The 22,660-nt window shown below is 46.9% G+C and overlaps 6 protein-coding genes across 6 annotated transcripts; 4 read left to right on the forward strand and 2 right to left on the reverse strand.

Moving 5' to 3' along the window:
* The first annotated feature begins 109 nt into the window (after window positions 1–109).
* TrAtP1_013047 (uncharacterized protein) lies at window positions 110–2,781 on the forward strand. The gene has a single exon (XM_066115770.1). The coding sequence runs from the start codon at window positions 778–780 to the stop codon at window positions 2,587–2,589; it is 1,812 nt and encodes a 603-aa protein (XP_065971870.1). The 5' UTR covers window positions 110–777; the 3' UTR covers window positions 2,590–2,781.
* TrAtP1_013048 (uncharacterized protein) lies at window positions 2,766–4,151 on the reverse strand (the record flags this gene model as incomplete). Its single annotated transcript, XM_014088334.2, has 1 exon — window positions 2,766–4,151. The coding sequence occupies one exon, from the start codon at window positions 4,149–4,151 to the stop codon at window positions 2,805–2,807; it is 1,347 nt and encodes a 448-aa protein (XP_013943809.1). The 3' UTR covers window positions 2,766–2,804.
* A 6,609-nt stretch (window positions 4,152–10,760) lies between these two features.
* Window positions 10,761–13,067, forward strand: TrAtP1_013049 (uncharacterized protein). The gene has a single exon (XM_014088346.2). The coding sequence runs from the start codon at window positions 10,952–10,954 to the stop codon at window positions 12,896–12,898; it is 1,947 nt and encodes a 648-aa protein (XP_013943821.2). The 5' UTR covers window positions 10,761–10,951; the 3' UTR covers window positions 12,899–13,067.
* Window positions 13,068–13,470: 403 nt separating this feature from the next.
* On the forward strand, window positions 13,471–14,576 carry TrAtP1_013050 (uncharacterized protein). The gene is made up of 2 exons (XM_014088231.2): window positions 13,471–13,920; window positions 13,980–14,576. The coding sequence occupies exons 1-2, from the start codon at window positions 13,520–13,522 to the stop codon at window positions 14,359–14,361; spliced, it is 783 nt and encodes a 260-aa protein (XP_013943706.2). The 5' UTR covers window positions 13,471–13,519; the 3' UTR covers window positions 14,362–14,576.
* A 2,895-nt stretch (window positions 14,577–17,471) lies between these two features.
* Window positions 17,472–18,539, reverse strand: TrAtP1_013051 (uncharacterized protein; the record flags this gene model as incomplete). The annotated part of the gene is made up of 2 exons (XM_014088704.2): window positions 18,182–18,539; window positions 17,472–18,103 (listed from the first exon to the last, which is right to left on the reverse strand). The coding sequence occupies exons 1-2, from the start codon at window positions 18,459–18,461 to the stop codon at window positions 17,472–17,474; spliced, it is 912 nt and encodes a 303-aa protein (XP_013944179.2). The 5' UTR covers window positions 18,462–18,539.
* Window positions 18,540–19,692: 1,153 nt separating this feature from the next.
* TrAtP1_013052 (uncharacterized protein) lies at window positions 19,693–20,351 on the forward strand (the record flags this gene model as incomplete). Its single annotated transcript, XM_066115771.1, has 2 exons — window positions 19,693–19,791; window positions 19,905–20,351. 2 exons carry the CDS (start codon window positions 19,693–19,695, stop codon window positions 20,349–20,351), a joined length of 546 nt encoding a protein of 181 aa, XP_065971871.1.
* Window positions 20,352–22,660: the final 2,309 nt, after the last annotated feature.

The following is a 22,660-nucleotide window of genomic DNA, read 5'->3' on the forward strand; positions in this document are numbered from 1 at the left end:
GTTTGCTTGACTCAACCGTCGTCCCACTGAAGTTTAGTGTTCTTCAGTGCGGAACTTCGCGTCAAAAAAAACACCAAACATTTTTAGTGGGCCACTTTTAATATTCTTCCTGGCTTGTCACGACTTGAATTCTTAATCTCTCCACTTATGTGGCGATCGATGTATTAAAAATTTCTCACCAAGCACAGACAGCATGTGCCATGAAGCAATCGGCGGTTCTCTTTGGGAAGATCGCTTGTGAGTTGACGGTATACTGTTCCCGCGCCTACCAGGATATACGAAATACGTGCTGGCATCTTCAGTTTTTATTTGACCCCAAGGTCTTATCTTCCGTTGAAGTGGATCAAAGCGTCGATCGGTGTCTTCTTTCACTTCCACATGCCCGAAGCTATCGTGCCGAAAGGCGGATTGTGGATTAACATGTGGATTAAAGACGTCGCAATCCGCTCCGGTTTACCCGCAAACAACGGTTATCCTGCAGAATCACAATATATTTAGATATGATGACCCCGTATGATCTCATCGTTCATCTGTTCATTGAGGAATTGATCGACCTATCGCTCGCTTTATTTACTTTCTTTACCTCCGCGGTCTTTACCAAACATCTGACCTCTTGCGTTCTTTATCGCGGAGTTGACATTCACTGCTAACGAAAACGTAAATAACAATCGATATTGCCTCAAAATAGCCAGTCACGAGTAATCTGGCAGGATTGGCGAATGAAACCAAATCTGACGACTCTATCATTGCCGACGACAACACACATCAGCCAGAGCCATGGACCAATCGCCTAGTCCACACCGTGGCTCATCGAATGATGGCGCTGGCGATACTACTTCTCCAACTAGACCACATGCAGGTATAGACGAAACAATATCTTCCTCTAGACAAAATGTTAGAGGGAGTCAAGAAGACACGGAGCGCGGAAGCCTTCGCCGAAGGAGCAGAACTTCCAGGAGATCGACGTTTCGTAGCGTGGCTCCCTTGACAACAGCTGGCCAGGGGACTCAATTCAATCTTGCCGGTCCCAGCGAATCTCAGCAGTTGCGCAGCGCGCATGAGCCTTTCGTTCATCCAGGTTACGGAGATCTCAACCCATCATATGAACAACCGAATAACACCAAGCCAATATGGAGTTTGGCAAAGCCGCTGCCGCGCGTTGTTCGGCCAGGAATGGTCCCAACGAAGAATGAATTGCTGGAGAGCTGTATCAATGCAGAGCTACCGGCCGAAAACTCCCAAAAGCTGGGACTGGATGTTGACCCGAATGAGCTGGAAAAGGGTCGCATTGACAAGTCGGCAGACGTACGCAAGATGGCAGCACAAGTTACCGATGCCCGAGTGCAGAGGGAAAATAACTTTATAAAAACCATCCTAGCATCAGATGCTGAGTCGGCGTCTGGAGATGTCGCCCAGCTTGTGCAAACAAGATCAAGCCAAAGACGAGCCACGATTACGCGCCCACCGGTCCAGAGCCCTCTGGATACTGTGGAGGAGAGTGTGTCTGACCACCTAAGCACCGCATCGAAAAAAAGACGTAGCCGTGAGTCTCAGCGGCTAGACGAGGCCGAGGGAGAAATTGATTTAGGACCAGACGAACTCATCGAGGGCAACAGGTCTCTCGAAACACTTCGCATCGATCAAGAGGCATATCCGGAGGATCTTCACCCATTAGTCCAGAATTTGGTGGAAGATGAAATCCACAACAACCACACTGTCTGGTCTGTTGTCCGCACCCATCATCGCGAGGCTTTGGCCGAGTCCCTTGCTGTTTTCATCCAGCTGACTGTCGGATTTTGCGCCGACATTGCCGTTACTGTGGCCAATGCTGGTAATCCCAATACTACGGCCTGGGCTTGGGGATTTGCCAGCATGATGGGCATCTACATCTCTGGTGGCGTTTCTGGAGCTCATCTGAACCCTACAATCACCGTCATGTTGTGGTTCTTCCGCGGATTTCCTAAGCGCAAGATGCCCGAGTACTTTCTCGCTCAGTTTATTGGAGCATTTTGTGCGTGTTTTGCCGCGTATGGCGTCTACTATGTGTCTATCCAGCATTATGTCTCGAGTGGCACGGGTACAGATCAGGAAATCATGAACTGCTTCGTCACAAACCAGCGCAACCCATACATCAATGTCCCCACAGCTCTTTTCACCGAGTTTGTCGGCACAATGTGTCTAACTGTCGTCGTGTTAGCACTCGGTGACGACCAAAATGCCCCTCCTGGTGCGGGTATGAACTCTCTTATTATTGGTCTAGTTATTGTGTGTCTCACGATAAGCTTTGCCAACCAGACGGGCGCTGCTCTTAACCCGAGTCGTGACTTTGGACCACGATTGGCACTCTTGGCTCTTGGTTATGGTTCTGAACTATTCACTAATCCTTACTGGTTTTATGGTCCTTTCGCAGGCACGCTCATGGGCTCATTCACCGGGGCGTTCCTTTACGATTTCTTCATCTTCACTGGTGGCGAATCCCCAGTCAACTATCCTCTGGACCGGACACAGCGTGCCCTACGTAAGAGTGGGATGAAGTGGCGGCGTCGGCTACACCTGACTCCCAAAGAGGAAGAAGACAAGGTTGTTTAGACAGCCAATTAATGTGCAATTTTGAGCGAGTTTATGGAGCATATTGTTATAGTAGAAACAGAATCCACTGTCACTATGTTTAGGCACAACAATGTTGATATATACACTTTTTATTTATCTGTACTATCTAACTTTAGAGAACGCCAAGTCTCTCTTTTTTTTTTAAAGAAAAAAATCTCTCATATATACAGAAGATCGTTCATAGATACATGCACTTAAGATGGTGGGGCACCAACAAAGACGGTAAGAGTGTCAGGGCTGCCCGAAGCCAGAGTGCCAGAGGCATTCTCACCATCAGGGTTGACGTCGTCATAGGGGAAGGCATATCCTCTTCCATCAACTTCGAGGGAGTGTACGAGGCGGCTGTAGTGGTTGGTGGGGTTCACAGTGTAGTACTGAGAAGAGGCGACACCAGGCTGGACGTTGCCGCCAGCAATCAGGAGGGTAGATCGGACAAAGGCAGCACAGAGACGGGGGACAACAGCGGTGTGGATGGCGTTGTCACCGCCCTGGATGGCAAATGGTCCGCTGTTGCAGCCCCAGATATCACCAGCAGTAGGCTTGGCATAGCCGCGGTTGTCGCCGCTGCAGTTGAGAGTGCCGCCGGAAACCTGGCAGTTGACGTTGCCAACGCTCTGGGTGTTGATGGTCAGGGGGTTGTTGGTGTACTGGTTCCAGACCTGGTCGACATAGGCGCTCCAGTAGTTCTGGAATCCGGCCGAGTTGATGACGTTGTAGTCGTTGGGCGAGAGGGCGCGGATGGGGGTTCCCGCAGAGTTGGCAACGCACATGGAGCTCCATGGGAAGCCATCCGAGTTGCCCTGCTGGACGAGGCCATTGCAGATCTGGCTGACGGCGGTAGAGCTGAGACCCTTGGTAACCTGGGTGCCGCTACCATCCTTGACGGACAGGGTCATGCTCAGGATCATGCCGACAAAGTCAACATAGCTGATGTTTGCGTAAACAGCCAAGCCCGTAGTGTAGGAAAGCTCGACGAATCCCCAGTTGACGCCCGCACTGGGATCAGAGAGGTTGGTCGGCGAAGGCTGAACCAAACCGTCACCGTTGGGAATCTTGACCATGAAGAACTGGAGGCTGCCCTCGGAGAAGTAGATTCGGGCAGAAGTGATGACGATGGGCACAGTGACGGTAATGGAGTTGCCCTGCGCAGGCAGAGGAATGGCGATGTTGCTGGTGATGGCAACAGGGACGGCGGAGCCTCCGGAGCTAGGGTAAACCAAGCTGCCATCGGCGGCAACGAAGACAACTCGGCCGTCAGAGTCGAGACCGGAGATGTAGGCGTTGACCTGGCCACCACTGAAGCTGTTGACGAGCTTAATGGGCAGACTACCACCAAGAGCGCGGGAGTGAATGGCGTTCTTGTTCACAATTGTCGTGGTCGAACTGTGGAAAGTTCCGTTGAGAGTGTTGTTCGCGGTGATGATGATATCCTGGGCGTCGCCGGGCTTGGCGACGCTGAATGGCGACTTGGCTCTGGAGATGAGCGAAGGAGCGGCTGAAACTGCACCCAGAAGGGCAGTAAGGACAGTGAGATATCTCATGGCGGAAAGATTCTTGCACTCGGCAACGAAAGCAAATCGAAAAGAAAGGAATGTAGGGAGTCCGACAACTTCTGCCGCCTTGGATTCAAGACTTGGATCTGGAGTGTCTGATGAATATCTCCATGTGTAGACTGTTTGCTTTATATATTACTTTCTGTTGTCGAGTTGCAACTTTGAATATCCATCATCTAGTCTCAGAAAGTCAAGTGCTTAACGTTCGGACCGAACATCTGATCGAAGGAGAGAGGGAAGCTGTTTCGTAGCCCACTTCCAAGTTTGGAGCATGAAAGTTATCACTTTACAATTAGAGAATAGTACCGGGCTTCCTTCGGACACTCCATGAAGTGAATGACTTCAGAATAAGGAGCCGCATCTTCGAGCTGCCAAATTCAAACATGATAGTCCTTGGCAATATTGGCGTCTAATTATCTAGGATACCATCTAAAGCGAAGTTCATGCAGGAGACGGCTGTTAAGCGTTTCGTAGACCCAAACTAAATCTGGTTTGTGATAGTCTTCTGATGCTATCTAGCTGCTGCTATATCCACTTGTCACTTCCTAGACAGGCTGCGGCCGCAACTCCGGGCCCTCTCGGGATTCAAGTCTTTAAAGTGTATACAGAGAACCTAAACGGATATCAGGGATTTGGAAAGTGAAAACAGCTCGAAGGAATCTTCAAATGTCAGATTTCTCTCTCATCATGGCTATAATAGTAAGGTAGCTCGTGAGCATCGATCGACGTCTCTTCCTTCGATCTTGGCATTGCCAATCCTGGTAAACATGGCCACGAGCACAGGATTCTGAAGTTCTTACTAGTGCTAGCATCATCTGATATGGGCGTATTTCTTTATAAACCCCTGAGCTAGCTTTGATGCTTTGGGCATAGGATTTCGCTTCTAGGCCGCATGTAGAGTTGGCTCTCGGTTCTTCACACCCTCACAACATCTAGCGCTTCCGAAGATTCGGGCTAATAACACACAAGTTGCTGCACCCCACACTTTGCTAAAGCACGATTTCGTGCATAAAGATGGCACACTGGACGTTGCAACGTGACAAATCGAGGCGAGCAAAGAAAGGGATGCGCGGTGCATCTCAAGGCGCCGGTAAGGAGTGCTGGAAACGCTAGGATTTATGACTGCCGAGGTGCGTATAGGAACGAATCAGAAGGAAGTGTTCATTTAAACATGTGATCAAACGGTAGAGCCGCTAGATAGTAGCTGTCTTGGCTAGCTTGAGCGGTTGTCATATATCTTTGTAAATCTCAGTTTATAAGTGTCGTTGAACTTGGTTCCAGTCATGAGGCAGTTTAGCCGACACACCCGATATTCAGACCTGATACTACCACTACTACTACTTTTCGCTGAATTTAGGCACATGTCATCACCTTGTCTAGCACTTGGCAGGTCTTTTGAATGTTCCAAGTGCTTTGACATGTTGCGTTTAAGTACCTGTATAGAAGGATTTTGATTGCTAAGCCTCTTCCTGTAGTTTCAAGGGGGATTCTGAGCAGGAGCAACACCCCTGCGGAAGTTGCCCGCCGCCACATATAGGTAGTTGAATTTAACCACTCAACCTGCCAGGGTAATGGTACGTGAAGGGAATCTTCGGCTCAACGTAAAATAGCGCAGACTAAGACAGCTTTGTACATAAAGAGAACAATCTTGGCTAGAAGCAAGAAGAGGATGTTTTTGGAACCAGGCTTTGCGCTTGAAATTTCATGTAACCCTGCAATGCGGTTGCCTAAGCTAGTAGAATCCTTTCGGTAGACGAGTCAGCATCGTGCTCCCCCGCGTGCGGCTCTCAGTTTGATGGAATTCAATCTTTTCTGTAAAACATGATTACATATAGGCTTTCTATTCTATAGTTTTTGCCCAATAGACGTTATACAGAACTGTTGGATTAAGCATTTACTTGCAAGGGGCGTGATTAGTATTCAAAGCTCTGTTCATCGTCTGATCGAGTGCTTATCCTCTTGAAGTGGGGAGGGGGAGGAGACCGAGACGAACTAAGATACACCCTAATTTGACCAGGAGACGACTTTGGACTCTAAAGATTTTCGGTGCATTTTTGATTGGCTAATATGTTCCTCGGTGGAGATTTTGGTCTTGGAATCGCTACTGATCCTGGTACAGTAGTTCTCGCAAACAGCTTCCAGGATGAAAATGACCGGGGTGCGCTTCGCCTTTGACAGTGTTCTTGTCGCTGGGTGAGATCTGATCTAAATGCTGCCTAGGTCTGCATAGTGACGCGTCCAAGCTACCCCGAGCACCGAACGGTAGTCCAGATGGCATGGCCCCCTTACATGCCCCTTAATAAAGCTTGCATTCGATGGTACGTAAAAGCATGAGCTGCCATAAAGATTCACTAGTCCCAGTAGGATCAGCGGCAGCACTTAAGCGGCCCTATCGGACTGTCGAATTCTGACCGATTGAGCAGGCATGAAGCAGGGGTAACGTTGAAGCAGGATTTACATAGCCGCTATAGGTTTACGGAAGGATGTAGTCTAGATTGACAAACTGGGAACTTGGATTGTGGGTAATATGAAGATGGTCAACGCTCTCTATATATATGGAACCTGTGACCCCAAGATATGAATGCCGAACAGAGCCCAACAATGAGAAGCCAACTGCCAACACTGAAGAGCAATATACATCCCAATCCTCCTCGATTGCAACCGCCGCTCTGTTGTTGGCACTGTTTACACTGAATAAGCCAGCTTTACAAAGGAGTAGGGTCAATCTCGCCAAGAGTGAGGTTGGCAATAACGTCCCAGTGTTCCACGATGCAGCTTCCATTCATTCGATAAGCATCCATGATCTTAATTAGTAGCGTGGAGAATTCACAATGGTGTACAAAGCCAGTGTTGTTAATAAATGCCTGGTGTACAATGGTGGTGTTGACGCGTGGTCTCCCAGAAAGCGCAGCAATAGCAGCATCTCGACCTTGTCCAACAGACGGGTTGCGCTGAATGTAGTCGGCCCAAACGTAGTTATTGAATGCTTCTGGTATATTCTTTTGAACATTGAACTCGTTCACAAAGGCATTGAAAATCTTTTCTTGTTCCAGTGGAGTTGCTGGTTGAGGCGGGCAAGCAGGAACCACAGTTTGAGTCGAGCCCGAAACATGAGGGAGAGTGGCGGTGAGAGCACCGATGTAAAGCAGAAAATTTATGATGTAATGATTTCCTTAACTTGAAGATTAAGGAGAACTGAAGCAATGAATTTATGGAGCCTATACTCGCTAGACAAAGAGAGTATCTAGAGATCGCGTGATGTATTAGGAGGCATCAGAAAGCTATTCATCTCCCGGAATCAAAAGAATGTTGATGTTGGATGAGAATCTACATCGGATCAGAATTTTTCAAGCCTTTGATGTATAAACTTACCGATGCTGACAACAACAGTGATATTTCAATACACGGAGAACCTTTTCCCTTTGAAAATACTACTGTACGACAATGGCAACTATATTCACTGAGGATTCTCGACAAAGTGGATCTTTGTACTAAACTGGTTGTCCGGTGTTTTTGCCGTTTGCACGCGGCCTACCCCTGCGAATGTCAGAGCTGGGGCTAAATCGACTAGTAGCAAGGTCTTAAATCCGATGCCGAGTGCCGACATTATGGATTCAGCGATCTTCAGTCTTGACAGCGCCGATTACATACCCTATATTGTATAGATTTTGTAAAGACTTCTTCATAGGGCAACTGATGTTACGACTAAACTCTGGCTGCTGCGAAAGATAGAATACGTTTTGTACAAAATCTGAGAGCTCGATCAACTTCTTCTTTTTCGATTTTTTGCCATGGCGTGGCCCCTGAACTGATAAGCTGAACATTGAGGCTAAGAAAAGATATTCATAGCGTTGGGAGAATAAGATGAATGCAGCACCCCTGGTCAGTACTATACAGTATCAAGGTTTAAGTAAGAGACTGAAAGTCTCATGTCTGAATGAAGGAAACGAGGAAGATAGAATCATTTTTTTGCCAAGGTTTCTCTAGTGTCATGAGCGGGCGTATTTGTTGCGTATTTGATATAATAATAGTGGGATTTGAATGCGCGAGTGTTGAAACATGCTGCATTTAGTTATAGCGGATACCGAATACGCTTGCTTGAACATCAAATACGCTGCCGCTCCTCTTTTCGTTTCAGAAAATACACCTAGTTTCCTAGACCGCGTTGATGAGCCTTCTTTTACCTTACAATCGTTGTTGTTACTGTACCGGAGTATACATTTCTGTCGATTTTAACAATTACTGGCGTAGCTGGCGTCGCAAAACATTGCTTGTGCAGGGGAATGCTTCGGAACCGAGAAATTTCAGGAGATCTAGTTGTGTAGCCAGTAAGAGTGGTGAACGACATAAGCAGCAACAGCAATTTTCATACTCGGACCAATACCTGAAACGAACCACAACCCATAATCCAGAGTCGAGCTGTATTTCTAGTCTATTTTCCCTGATCGATTGGCAGCTTCACAGTTTGACAGCATAAATTGACGACATTAATTCCACCATAGCCTTTGCCTCTCATTCCGCCACGTCCCGAATGCGTATTTGAGTTATTAGAGACTTAACCACCAACCAGCTAGCCAGTATGAGGAAGATTATACACTCAAGTAGAAATAAAGGCATCGGGAGGGAGAAAGCAAAGCGTTCGAAATATCTCAACAAGAATTATCAGCCGAGACGCAGTGTATAGGAGCAAGACTATAAGAAACAGCAGTAATCCACACCAGCTAGGCAAAACATTAGGGAAATGCTTGCCACCATCCTTAGCATTACATATGAAGACGGCGGCAAGAAGCGCAATAGTTGCATGCATAACTGAATAGGTACTTGCACATCTCCAAAGATATAGCTCGAATGTAGAAGGAAAAGTGAAATTCCATGCTCCAATGTGTATTGCGCCAAACAAAATCATTGCTGCCAGCATTGCTGCTGCAGTTGGGATTGCAAATTTCTTGCTGTCGCTCGAGGCCCGGCCGTCAGCGGCGTGCAGTGGTGCACCAAATGGAGTTTTGCCCATAGGAAGTACCAGATTTATAATAGAATCGTCGTCTTCTTCAAGTTCATTTGCTACCCATGTATGGTAGTCTTGATTTTGCAGAGAAATCGTAGTTGATACGCCAATAGACTTTGGTTTATCCCAGTATAAGCCGTATATAATGATTGCACAGGCTGCAAAGGCCAAAACGGCGAGCTCAAGCGGGCAGATGGAGAGTTTCTTTACAGCACGAACAAGGATTTTTATTGTAGACCATATGATTTGGGCAACTGAAATTGTCCTAATGAAGGGGTCGTCTTTAGCTTTATCGTTGAGTTCTTCTTCCGTGATATCGGGTAATCTGGCGATTTGGTTCGCTTCTCGGAGTTTGATGAGCGCCCTTCCGGAGAGGTGATGCAGATTGTACCCGTTCACATTTTCTCTGCTTTCTTCCTTCACTAAAACAAACCCTCCCATGTTTGAATAGTAGGTATGGGTTAGAGACCATCTGATGTGATCTTGGTCTGCAAGCCGCAGTAATATCGGGTGGTCTTCGCGAGCTTGGAGACGTACGTTATAAGCCACGCCAATTATTATTTCAGGTGCAAGAATTGTCAGTATAAACGCATTAGTAGCCCTGAGGAAGTGTTTAAATTTCCATCTGATGTTCCCTTTCCATCCAGATTCTTGTGTAATGTCATTGCAATCATGTCTGTAGCCATGACGTTGCTCTGGAACATTTGGATGCTGAAGGGTCCAAGTACAAGCGAATATTGTGAACAGCGAGCTCCAAAGAATGTCCAGCGTGCCCCGAAAATTGGGAGAAGATACATAATTTACGCCGATAGGAGGCTTAGAACATGTGGTTTCAAAGACTGAATATGCCCTTGCGACAGCAATGAGACAGAAGAGAGAAAATTGAGATGAAATCTTTAGCATTTTCACAGAGAAAAGCTTGGAATTTTTAATTGACTGATCCAGTGGCTGAGAAACTGCCGATAGATTTTGAAGATAGGCTGTGGTATTGCTGCCGTCTGTATATATAGGCGCTGGTGATACGTGTCTTGCATTTCAGCTATATTAGAATCTTTGGATGTGCCGTCCCTGCATACTTCTGCAGCCACTCCGTCGTGTGACATAAAAAGGCCAAGGGCAATGGCGAATTAGATGTTGCATAGACAACCAAGGTTTCGGTGATCGCCTAAAGCAGACTCAGCGTGAGGCGCATACGCAATCCTTTGAAGGAAAAAATCAGGCTTCGAATATCCAATGTTTGGCCGTAAATAACTATACCTGTCTAATGTGAGCGATCCATCGGAAAATCCGCCAGGCTGGATCAAGTCTCAGGTGCAGCCCCCAATAATACATCACGACAGCACGCTACATCGTAGGCATCGGCATTCCTCCCATAGATTCGTATATGGATGTAAACAAATCTCTATATTAAGCCATAGCATCCCCGTCTTTACAACTCCCTCGGCCCGTGATTGGATCCTTGGCAAGAAGCGCCAATTCGATCAACAACCAACAGAGCGTAGTAGCGCTATAATAGCGCAGCTCTAGCAGCAATTCCATGCATCTATTATGTGTAGGAGAATGAAATAGCAAGTGAGCGATATATATGACTCAAACAACCTGCTGCATATGGATTAATACTGTTCATTTACATGCAAGCATGGCCAAGCGCACGATATTGTAGTATCATTGCGGGCCGTGCCTTAAAACGAAGAGAACCATTCCTTATATGCTGCAACTCTCCTTGCAACAGCGTAGACTTTTATACTACGAACTGTTTCAGACTTGAATCTGTTCATTACCCATGACCGCTGCCACCGCTTTGAGCCTGGCCGCGCTGCGTCTGCACGATCCGCCCAGGCTGCAAGACCTCGCTCCGGCAATATGGACTATTATCTTCTCCCTCTTCGACTCGGCACAAACTGTCGCACGCATCGCATTGACATGTAAGAAACTCAACGCTGTGGCCCAGGTGCAAGGCTGGCCTTGCTTTGTCAGGAGCCGATTTGCGAGTCTCAAGCTTTCAAAGGCACTCGGCGACAAAGAATGGGCTGAGCTGGCTAAGAAGTTGACTGCGCAATCGCGTGCCTGGGACCGCCGCGCTTTTTCTATAACTTCAGTAGTGCCTCCTATCCAAAACGGCGGAGGCAATGAGCGATCTGGTCACAGTCGGGGGCGAGGGCGAGGGCGTGGACGTGGGAGAGGACGCGGCCGTGGTGGTGGTGGCCAGTCTAGGATACAGACGTTCCCAGCACACGTTGTCGTCGACGCGAGTTCCAAAGTCGATGGACGGGACGAAGAAGAGACAGTTGCCTGGGGTCTCGGTGAGGATGTGATCATCCGATCGCGAAAGTCAAAGAACTCTGTTCTTCAGGGTGAAACCTGGACATCACTCCCCGGAGTCGAGGCCGGGTTTAGGAGCGGCGACGATGATGTGGCGGCCATTTCGATTCTGTCCGATTCTGCGCCCCAGCCTGGCCTCCTTGTTGGCCGAGCAAGCGGTTACTTGCAGCTCATTTCTACAGAACGCAACGACGTGGGACGACTTCTCGCTTGGTTCCATCCAATGCGTGGAGGTGTAGATCAATTTGACATGCAGCACTTTGATACCAACGAATCGCAAAACGCTGTGGTCGTTGCCACAAAGGAAAATGTCTTATTCTACCCTTTAGAGCCCAACAACTGGCCGGCTGCGGACATGGCTAATGGCACTCCGGATATCGTCGTTGAGCCCACTGAGGCCTTTAGCGTCAAGAGTATGCCCAACTCTCAAGAGTTTAGATTCATTCGTGAGGCAAAGTATATGAGCAACGGAGATATTGCTTTGTGCATGGCCAGCAGCGCACAACCTCTGCGTTATCTGAAGAGAACACCTTCGGGCACCGTGTTAGCCAATGCCGCCAAATTACGACCTTCGAGCCGTTGCACCGAAACGCATATCTTTGACGGCAACGCTCCGCAAACTGCTCGGAGCGTGCTGCCAGTCAACTCTACGTCAGTTATTGACGGCTCTGGCAACACCGTCTTGAGCTCTTACGATGATGGGACTGTTCGGCTGCAGGATCTTCGGAGTCATTCTCCCATTGACGCCATCTTCCAAGACCACTTTGAGATGACTGCCCCTCTCGGCCCGCTTCTGTCCTATGGAATGGATAGATTTATCGTTGGAAGCGCCCGCTTACCTATTCTGAAAGTGTTTGACTTCCGATGGACGCGGCCTTATTCCTACACAGACGCCCTCGATTGCAGCAAAACCGGGCTCGGCCCAACACCAAAGTCACTCACCGGGATCCCAGCCCCGAAGTCCTCAAATTATGCGAAATGCTGCCATCTATCTGGACGCCAATGTAACCTTCACTCCCTGGCTCGGACTGACTTCTACAGACCAAACTGCAATTTGTACCTCCCCATTGTGTATCCCGCCGCGACGCCGCTGTATTCGCTTGCCAAATCGTCGGACATGGCATCAAATGTCTATGCAGGCGTTACTGGTGAGCTACTGAAAATAAGCCTCAGAGACGCTACAGTCGATGAGCGGGAAGATTTCTGTATGAAGCGGATGGGAAACAGTAACCGCTGCGGATATACCTTTCACAGGAGTCTTGCCAATTTGGTCGAGACGGGCGATGGACTTGCGCTGAGCGATATTTCCAAAAGCAAGAGGCTTCCACTCTTGTTCAAGCAGAATTCTGAGCTGTTGTCTGACGCTGCTACAGGGGAGCTCCGTCGGCTCGATCATGCTTTGAGGTAACAAAGTATAGCCGATCAACTCTTGCGTGTCAAGGACCTAGCATTTTGACTTTACGTGTTACTATGTTAACAGTGTATCTAGAGATATATATAATGAAAGACAGAGAACTATGTGCCTATACTTGAGCACAGTTTCATTTCCCAACACCCTAGCTGTAGGTTAGCACGGCAGTCAGTCGACATGTAAATGTATTCAATTGTTATGGATAGGCATGTACTTACAAGCGACAGTAATAGTCATAGTAGCAGAGGTAGGTTTTTTTAGCAGTAGTACTAGTACTCGTAGTAGTAGCAGTAGCTTGTGTCATCACCAATGTGTTGGATAGGTAATAGAGTTGAGGTACTTGAACTTTTCCCTAAATGAGCTTATGAATGAAGTAAAGTATACACCATCACATCTACTTACATGCCATAAGTGTTGGAATCTGAGTACAATAGCTACTTCAAGATTATGAGTCGCTTTGAGTGTCAAAGAGAGTTTAGCCTTGACTTTCAGCCTCAAAGCTAAGGATGCGTAGTCAGGGTGATTAATGCAGTGGACCCAGAAACTCAGTACAAATATACAGATATGGACTAACACAGCCAGATCTTCATCTTGGAAAATAACATCGTCTGCGCAAAAATGACTTCCTCGCCATTAGTTGTCGGCCCTGCGATAGGCCATTCTCATACTCACACAATAATCGTCTTGCATGGTCGCGATAGTGAGGCACAAGAGTTCATGGCTGAGTTTTTCGAGTGCGAGGCAACCGGGTCTGAAACAGATCGCACGCTACCAGCGCTTTTTCCTACTATCCGCTGGGTGTTCCCAGAAGCAAAACCTCTTCATTCTGAACGCTTTCATATCGAAATGTCTCAATGGTTTGACATGTGGAGTGTGGAAGATCAGCAAGAGCGAGCTGAGCTGCAAGTGGAAGGCTTGCGAGCAAGTGTCGATCGCATCGCCAAATTAATCCAGGACGAAGAGCTACTCGTACCCAGAGAGAGGATATTTTTAAGTGGAATCAGCCAGGGGTTTGCGACGTAAGGATTGATTCACTACACCATTACTAGAATCAGTGTTGACAATGTTTTCTTTTAAGTGTATTAGCTACCTTCTTTGCTGACGGTAGAGGAGGCTTCGCTGGCCTATGCGGATTCTCTAGCTGGCTACCGCCCGCTGCCCAAGCTGTATCAGAAGTATATGAAGTCGCGGGCAATCCTAGTCACCAATTGGCCGCCATGCAGCGACTTTACCTTGGTAGAGATGAGATATCGCCACTACAAATGACCTCGACGCCTATTCTTCTAGAGCACTGCCGAGACGACGAAGTTATTGATATCCAGAGCGGGACTCGCCTGCGAGATTTTTTATATCGATTCGATATGGAGGTTGACTGGAATGAATATCAAGATGGAGGACATTGGTTCAACGAGCCGCAAGGCGTCGACGATTTTGTTAGGTTTCTGCGAAAAAATATGTAGATAATGACTCTAAGTCTGGGACTACGAGGATAATTTTTGTTATCCATCTCGTATCTGATACGTGGAGACCCTAACATGTCGCTGGCCGGCGGGAGCTACAATGAGAGACTGTGAGGTCAACAGTGTACGGGTAACTTCATACTCAAACCCGCTAGCCAATAATTTAAAGTAGAAGATTGAGTTTATGGTCTGCTTTGATTGCATACAAGAAGGTTGGCTGAAATGCAGTGTAACGGCGGGGCCGTAGAGCGGCTATCTGGATATCCATCGTATATACTACTGCTGCTACTCGGATAACATACCGATAGGGCTTTGTACACTACTAGGAGTTACACATCGGGAAGGTTATCGTTTATCTTCTGCGACCGATGAAGCGATGGTACCTTGTAAGTGGTACCAGCATCAGATACACTATGCGGAGAATTACTATGTAGCATCTATTCTTCTATGAGGAAGATCTCCGTAGACATGCTTTCCATCCAACACTAATCTTGTACGATTACTAACTTGAGATCTAAGATTTTGTTTGCATATGAGTACGCATTCTCGATGCTAGGGGTCCTTTACGAGCTCTGAGAAAGGTCGTGAGCCACCACCAAGGAGCGTCGATGCTCAAGTAGGAAGTAAGATAACAGTAGTTACACTCAGTTATACACTCGTAAGTTTATATATATCCATGAGTGGCTGTATAATATAGAGCTCGCGAGTTTACTTCTTTGTATAATCTTGGCTGCTAAGAGACTTTGGTTTGTAGTATTGGAAAAGTACAGTTCCAAGACTCGCAAGAAATGAATGCAAAGCTATATCTCAGCGAAACGCATTATCTAGTAACATGCTACATACAATAAATCAGTGTGTAGATTTATATTCGGCCAGTTCATGAATATGTCCTCTATTCCTAGCTGTTGATAACGCATTCCTAAATATTTGGCAAAACAACCTAATAAGAGACAATCTTATGCCCAAGAGCTGAGGTGCATGCTAGTAATACAATCCTTTGTGTTGTGCACAACTATGTAGGTGACTGTGAGTTTGCATAAACAAAACCTGGCGACTCGTCTCCGAAGTCTGAACCCTTCAAGACCAAGGCCTAATAGAAGCTGATGGATACGCAGAATCCTCCCGCCCTATTTACTGCACAATTGATCATGACGCAAACATTTGCGGAACTTTGAGCTTGCCCTTCTAGCATTTGAATCTGGACTTGAATAGTAAAATACGACAAGTAAAGCTGCCGTTCGGCTGATGGACAATGTAACTAGGACAGTGCACTATGGCTTGCAGGCCACGCATTGGCGTTTCTCTCACAGATTGGCGACAAGGAGCGGGCCGCAACGCAAATGGCCTGTGCTTACTTCCAAAACGAGGCCTGATCAGCGACAATCTGGACGTGGAGACGGCTCGTTTAGCCGGACAATCAGGGCCGCCAATTCATGCAGTGGGCGGCGGGGATGACAAGGATTGGTGGGAGACTAGGCTGACAGAGGGAGCTGAATAGAGGCAAGGAAGACGGTCTTTGAGATAGTCTTGGGACTTATGTAAAAGTAACTTGAATTGGTAGGATACCTACGTGTATACCAAGTACTAGAGCTCACAAAGTTTCTACAGGGCAGAGATGGAGACGATAGGTATACTTTGAGTACCCCTGGAAGATGGAAGCGTCTTGGGCAGATATGCATTTACAGTGGAAATATTTTGGCTCGTATATACATGTATTTTTCTTCAATCCTAAGCCGTTGCCTATATTTGGCTAAATGTAGCATTGCTGGCCTACTTCATTGGTGATGTTGCGTCTTACTCTATCGCTGACGTGCTCAAAACTCGTCGGAGCTAATTAGCAAATGGGTAAAAAGCACACGAGGGATATACACGCATTCTTTTCCGGCTTAGAAAACAGGGCTTAGAGCAGGAGCAGCTCCGCTTTGCTCAAGTTTGGTCGCCGATGTTTACTCAACTCCTTACTCTGATGATATCACTCTCAGAGTGCCAAGGTGGCGAATGGAGACCATTGAAGTACATCTAGGCAGTGTTCTAATTCAAGAGCTGCTTAGGGAAGACTGAAAATCACAATCGCTCATTGCTGCTGTTTTGTATCATAGACTGGTGAGGCCGCTTTTTCTGACCCAGCCACGAACGGTCAACTCAGTTCTATGCCGTTTATGATTGACACTATCCTGAGCTCGGATCCATCACAGAGATGAAAAAGCAATCACTGACCATTGCCCGTCTATTCACTCTTCAAATGCTGCTGAATGCCCATAAACCAGGACCACGGCTGTGCTGGTGGATAAAAATTCCTGATACTAAACTGGTATGTAGTGAAAAAGGTGGTTGATGTCGGTTATGCGGGCTGTGGATTACTAAACCTTGGCCGGGGATGCTCATAGCGGAGCAGAAAAGAACAAGGGTAGAGGCAGGGATGGTTGACATTGTTAGCAAAGCAAAGGCCTGCAGAGGGAAAATGATGGGATGGAGGGTATACCACCAGTATTGGTAAGGGTTAGACAATATGTATAACACGTACTGATTCTCGATGGCAAAGTATTATTCGCCCATGTGCGATATATGCCTGAACTTGCCAAGGACATTATTAAAGTATCTTTTCAACCTCTATGGAGCACTCCAGCTCATCTCAAGGTGTTCTCTATGCTCTCCTAGTTATCTCTCGATTCAAGAACTGTCCCGTCTATAGTGCCCCCAGGAAACAGCAAATAAAAGACATTGTTCAACTATATGTTCGTTTCCGTTTTTGAGCCTTTTGAATGTGTTGCTTTATAATCTTTACGTGTATGCGTTCTATCTATGAGCGGGGAAGCACCAAAAGTCCCTGGCAAACAAACCCTGCATCCGCCTATTTCGTCTCATAGATGTTGATTCCAAGACTGCAGCTAGTGACTAGAGCGGCCACTAAAGATTACGATATTTGGAAACCGGGGTGCCCGCATTAACACGAGCGAGATTATGCACTGAAGCCATCGATGGCGTCGTACATCGCATATCGTGTGATAGATAGCGATTAAATAAGCACCCCGATTGTACCGTTTCCACATCACCTAGCTTCAAGTAAGCACTCTATTGATGGTTTTTACGTATGGTTACGCCGGTCCCTTTCAATCCTCCTCCGAGTCGCTTTTGTTTTCCTCCGGATGCTGTCTCAAATATTCGAGGTACGCGGGATCGACGGGCCAATCATGCTCGCCACCCTCACGCTTGAAGTACCAAACATCCTCCGTGGGGAATCCGACGCTGTCAACCCATGATTTGAGGCCGTCAAAGTTACGGCACTGGAAATCGCCGCTGAACTCTGGCTGCGGCTGTATCATGTTCTCGTACCAGTGCCAGAGGATGAGGTCAACGTCTGAGTGGCAAGTCGCTATTTGGGTGAGGAAGTGCAAGCAGTGGTAGAGGTGCTCCCAGTCATGGCGGGATCTCTCCTTGCCATGGAGGTAATGAGGACCTTCCAGCCCCATTCTCAGGTGGTTGATGCAATGCAGTTGGTGCGTGACAGAGAGCATCGCGGGGAACGAGTTGGGATCTCCTGGCATATGAGTTATCTTGGCCGGGTCTTGGCCGAGCTTCCGCACATCATCTGCACTAATAGTTATTGTAGACAATTTTGAAAGCTCGTGCCATGCCTCCTCGGTTGCATTATTCGGCCGCTGGCGAAGGACATCGTCGCTGAGCAGTTCGTTCTTATGAAAGACTTTCTCAAAGGAAAAGGTATACCGATCAAAGACGGGTGCTAGGTATCAGTTAGCAACAGGTGCGCTGACTTTTGCCTGGACAAGTCCATGCGTGTAAAGAAAAAGTCACAACTTACAATATCCTGATGCCTTTGACAACAATGAGTTTGTGTTTATGTTATCCAGAAGCGACTGTTGCTGTGCAGAGCGCTGGGTTGAATAGAGTACAAGTACTGCTCCTACGAGTATGACCAGTAGGATAGAGTTGATGGCGATGAGCATAATGCTGCACCAAACAAGTCTGGATTGGCGAGTCTGTTTAATCGACATTGGCATGAGAGTTTCAGTTGAAGATGCGTCGTCGTCATCCTGCTTAGCCAGAGCGGCATAAGCCGTGGAACGCGCAAACGACGGCATGACGGTTTACCGCCACAGGAAACTGGAGTTTGGAAATTGGGAAGAGAGAATTAAGTGAAAGCCATTTGCATCTCGAAAGAACTTGAGGAAGCGAAAATTATCGGCCAAATAACTACCGAATAAAATAGTAGTAGCCTCCTTGGTGATTTCTGAGGATCTTATGATGGGGCTCTTGGCCTCATGTTCGAGCTTCAAAAGTCCCATAAGATCATAACCCTGTACTAGGTATGCTCCATTCGCGCCACTTGAGTGGAGGCTCGTTGTATAGCCTCTGTTTATATACTAATGATGACCGTTTATAGATTGGGGGTCTTATCATGCGGTATAGTTAATCCCGAGACTACACACGGTATATATCCAAGCCGAGGGCTGCCAGAGACAGTGTATCACACTTTTGTGCCGTCAAACCGTGGTCTCTGTGGCCGCATATCTTGCTAGTAGATTAATATACATATGTATGTCAGATGGAAGCGATGCATTCCCCGTTTCCATGTATCAAGTCCCGCCGTGGTGGAGACGCCGTGACCGAATAGGTAAACGGTCTGCCTTGGATATCGGTTCACGCGGGGAAGTTTGTCATATTGAATCCAGTTACACAATCGACACTCCGCTAGTAATCACGACGATACTGGAAATGTGACGATCGCGATCTCTTACCCTGTCGATGAGCCATTTGAGAGATCCTTTTGTTGGCGTGAGTTAGACCAGATATTGCTTAGCTATAACCATGCCGAGTGTCAGCAAAGCCCACACTACATGCACATAGCTCCATTAGACCGCCAGTATAGGAGCTATATATATACGAAATACAGAAGTCCAGCACATCAGTCTCATCAACACAGAAGTTCCTGTTGGTATCTTGTTTGCCCCGGCCTGTCTAGCCATAACAGGCAGCTGCATTGCTTTCAACAACCTATACACATGATGAACCAATGATTTACTAAATTCCCGGCTTCAACTTTTTGTTGATCATGTCAACCGAGAGGGGTTGCCAATATTGCCCAAGAGTGTAATTCCTCCAATCCTATTCAAGAAAATTCCTTTATGAGGCAAAGCTGCTTGATAAGGCAAAGATTTGAGATATTATGGTCGACAAAAGAATAGTTCGTTACTTTATTTGGGCCGGGGGTGATCATATATAAAGCACGGTGATATCTGTACTTCCTTCTATCGTAACAAGGGACAACAGCATACTACCTTCTACTCCAGTTAATCGGACATATTGGTCATCATGAAGTTTACAGCTATTGCTGCCCCCCTGGCCTTTGCAGCATTTGCTGCTGCTGCGCCTGTTGGCACCAGTAAGTCGAAAAGCCCAACCAAGCACATTGTACATTGAACATTGCACGTTGCACATTCATTTTCCTTTGCTCGTATTGGTGTACATCCAAAGTTTTTATATTGCTCAGAGTTCATTGTATTTTCCTACTTACGATCAAATAGGCGAGGTTCAGGCTCGCGCCGAAGCCATCGAGCCCCCCTTACCACCCTCTCATCGACAAACGAGAGGAAGCCATTATCCCTCCTGCCTATCACCCTCTGATTGACAAGCGAGCTGAAGCCGTCGAGCCACCTTACCACCCAAACATTGATAAGCGGGAGGAAGCCATTATCCCTCCTGCCTATCACCCTCTGATTGACAAGCGGGAGAAAGCTATTATTTCTCCTCCTTACCACCCTCTGATTGACAAGCGGGAGGAAGCCATTATCCCTCCTCCTTACCATCCTCTGATTGACAAGAGAGAGGAAGCTATTATTCCTCCTCCTTACCACCCTCTCATCGACAAGCGGGAGAAAGCTATTATTTCTCCTCCTTACCACCCTCTGATTGATAAGCGAGAGGAAGCTATCGAGCCTCCTTACCACCCTCTCATCGACAAGAAAATCTAAAGATCAAGTATATGGCGTGCAGAGGCTATTGTATAGGTCAATGATCTTGGCTGTAGAATAAAATATATTATAGCTAGAAACTTTAGCTATAGTTATATGAAGCTAAGATTCAAGACAGTTGGTCAAGGCTGATTCAACCGTCAGTTACAATTGTACTTTGCTCCGTGAAAGAGAATTGCGTATATATTAAAGAGAGCTGGCGCTTTCTGAATAGACACAAATAAGCAAAACCTGCCACATAGGGGCTGTTTTTAGCATAGGCGGTAAAAGCCAAAAAGCTTTTATATTCTCTATAGTGAAATACCGCAGGCGTTATATATTTACTGTTTACATCTCAATGTAAAAAAGCTATTCATTGCTTTGGTGTGCCCGAGATAGTGGACCTGATGCTGGTAGCTCCATGTCTTGATCTCGCTACGAGTGCCCATATTTTCTTATGAAAGCCTTTCTTTTCAAAACAGCTTAAAAGTAGTGGTAGAGGGGCTTCAAGTTGTCTTTCTGATGTACTCACAGAGTTGTCATCAACCTCTATGATGTGTACGGCTTCTTATCCAGTCATCAAGTTTTTTGGTGAACAATACCTGTATTATTCGAATTGGCATAGAAAAAGAAAATAAGATAAAGTGATACTCCAGAGCTCTGTCACTCGACCAAGGAGCTTGACGGGGAAGAAATAACTAGTGCGAAGTCCATATAGTCATCACCACAAGGCGATTTGAAGTTTTCATCCAACCTATCCATCTCGCTGGTAATAAATCATAACAACTAAAAGTCATATGCGTGAAGGTCCAGTGCTGATAGTCCACAGTTTGCGACATTCACTTCCGTAACTTCGGCATTAATGCTTAACTCATGCGCTTCGCCCGTCAAAGACAGCATATCCCTCACAGAAAGAACATAACCAGAGTCAGACCCATCGAGTGCCAGAAAATAGTTCTCCACACTATTATAACTGATTTTCCAACAAGTGAAACAGGATAGAGAACCAGTGCTCTTAATTGCAGGAATGCCAATGAATGCAACAGCGTCCCTTTGAAGCTTCCAATCCAAGTTTGGCATAAAACCAGTATTTTTTCTCCAGCATGTTACCCCATTCAAAGGGCGTAATGGGTCGTCGTAACTCTTCCTAGTTGTGACTATAAAGTGTGAGTAATAGCCTGCATAGCAATAGAATAGCCCCTTACCAGTCACGATCTTAGATGACGCCGATAGTAGGAAGGCAGCAAGATGGAAGAAGCGAAGGGCAACCATGTTGAAAGTGTTTTGCCACTTTAACTGCTAGCCAGTTTGCACAAATCAGGCCAGAACGCAAAGTGGTGAGTAAATGATGGTGGAGGAATTGATCAGAAAGTTGAGAGTGGGAGAGCGGTTGTTGGTAGATGAGAAAGGGGCAGCCAGAACAAGGACCACTGGAAGTTATGGACATTGTTACACGATCATTTCACTCAAATTCGGTCTTGTTGTTATCCCTGTTGGTGTGTTGGCTCGGAGGTTTATCTACGCAGAGGCCTCCGCTACCGCATCAGTATGCAGCTCGTCTTCGATGAGTTTACAAGATGATGAACACTGCAGTGCTTATGTTACTGTTTTCTGCGCAAAGGCCCCCAATAGTACACCATTCTGTAGCCTGCCGTTGCCAAGGATGAAAGCAGTAGAAAATACTGGCTATACGCAACATCTGGTCTGTGCAGGCGTCTGTGCACATACTGCAGCTAGCCTTCACCGAAGGCGCAAGTTAGCTGCATTTCAAGCAGGTAAACAAACAAATCTCTGTCGTAGGGTTAGAGGGACCAAGTGCCTACGTTTGAGTGGCAGCAGACTGTATGTAGTGTTAAATCTCTCATAGAAGGATGTAAAGGGGTAGAGGTGACATTGAAATTAGTATAAATTCACCATAGTCCCCTACTAGATCTCAAAGATCAACTATCGCAATTCTTTTTCAGCTTAAGAGCCCTTTATCATACACCGCTACGAAATCTTTGATTCACAAACTCACTTTTGCACAATGAAAGCCGCAATTTACCTATCCATCGTTGTCGCCGCTTCGGCTGCTGTTCAGAGGTTGAGCCGTGCCACCAACGAAATCAGTGTTGAAAGCATCTGCGGAGAACTCGGCGTAATGAGATTCAACGCCAACGAGCTCCCTGACCATGTCTCTCCCAACGACGTCCGTATGTGTGCCAAGCACCCCAGCGGCCGCAACCGCACTCTCGACCTTTCGGAGGGCGCGTCACTTCCGCCTGCTCACACCAACAAACAAAGCCTGGCTAATAATGCGACAAATTCTGAGGTCCGCCATCTAAACGAAC

Source organism: Trichoderma atroviride, chromosome 7 (assembly GCF_020647795.1).
Source record: "Trichoderma atroviride chromosome 7, complete sequence".
In the NCBI taxonomy this organism is placed as follows: domain Eukaryota; kingdom Fungi; phylum Ascomycota; class Sordariomycetes; order Hypocreales; family Hypocreaceae; genus Trichoderma; species Trichoderma atroviride.

What these genes read in the sequence shown, in the direction of transcription:
- TrAtP1_013050 (XM_014088231.2), top strand. Translation starts at nt 13,520, where the DNA reads ATGACTTCCTCGCCATTAGTTGTCGGCCCTGCGATAGGCCATTCTCAT. An exon ending in ATCAGCCAGGGGTTTGCGAC is followed by an intron (nt 13,921 to 13,979) that starts GTAAGGATTGAT and finishes TTTTCTTTTAAG; the next exon opens with TGTATTAGCTACCTTCTTTG.
- TrAtP1_013049 (XM_014088346.2), top strand. Translation starts at nt 10,952, where the DNA reads ATGACCGCTGCCACCGCTTTGAGCCTGGCCGCGCTGCGTCTGCACGAT.
- TrAtP1_013047 (XM_066115770.1), top strand. Translation starts at nt 778, where the DNA reads ATGGACCAATCGCCTAGTCCACACCGTGGCTCATCGAATGATGGCGCT.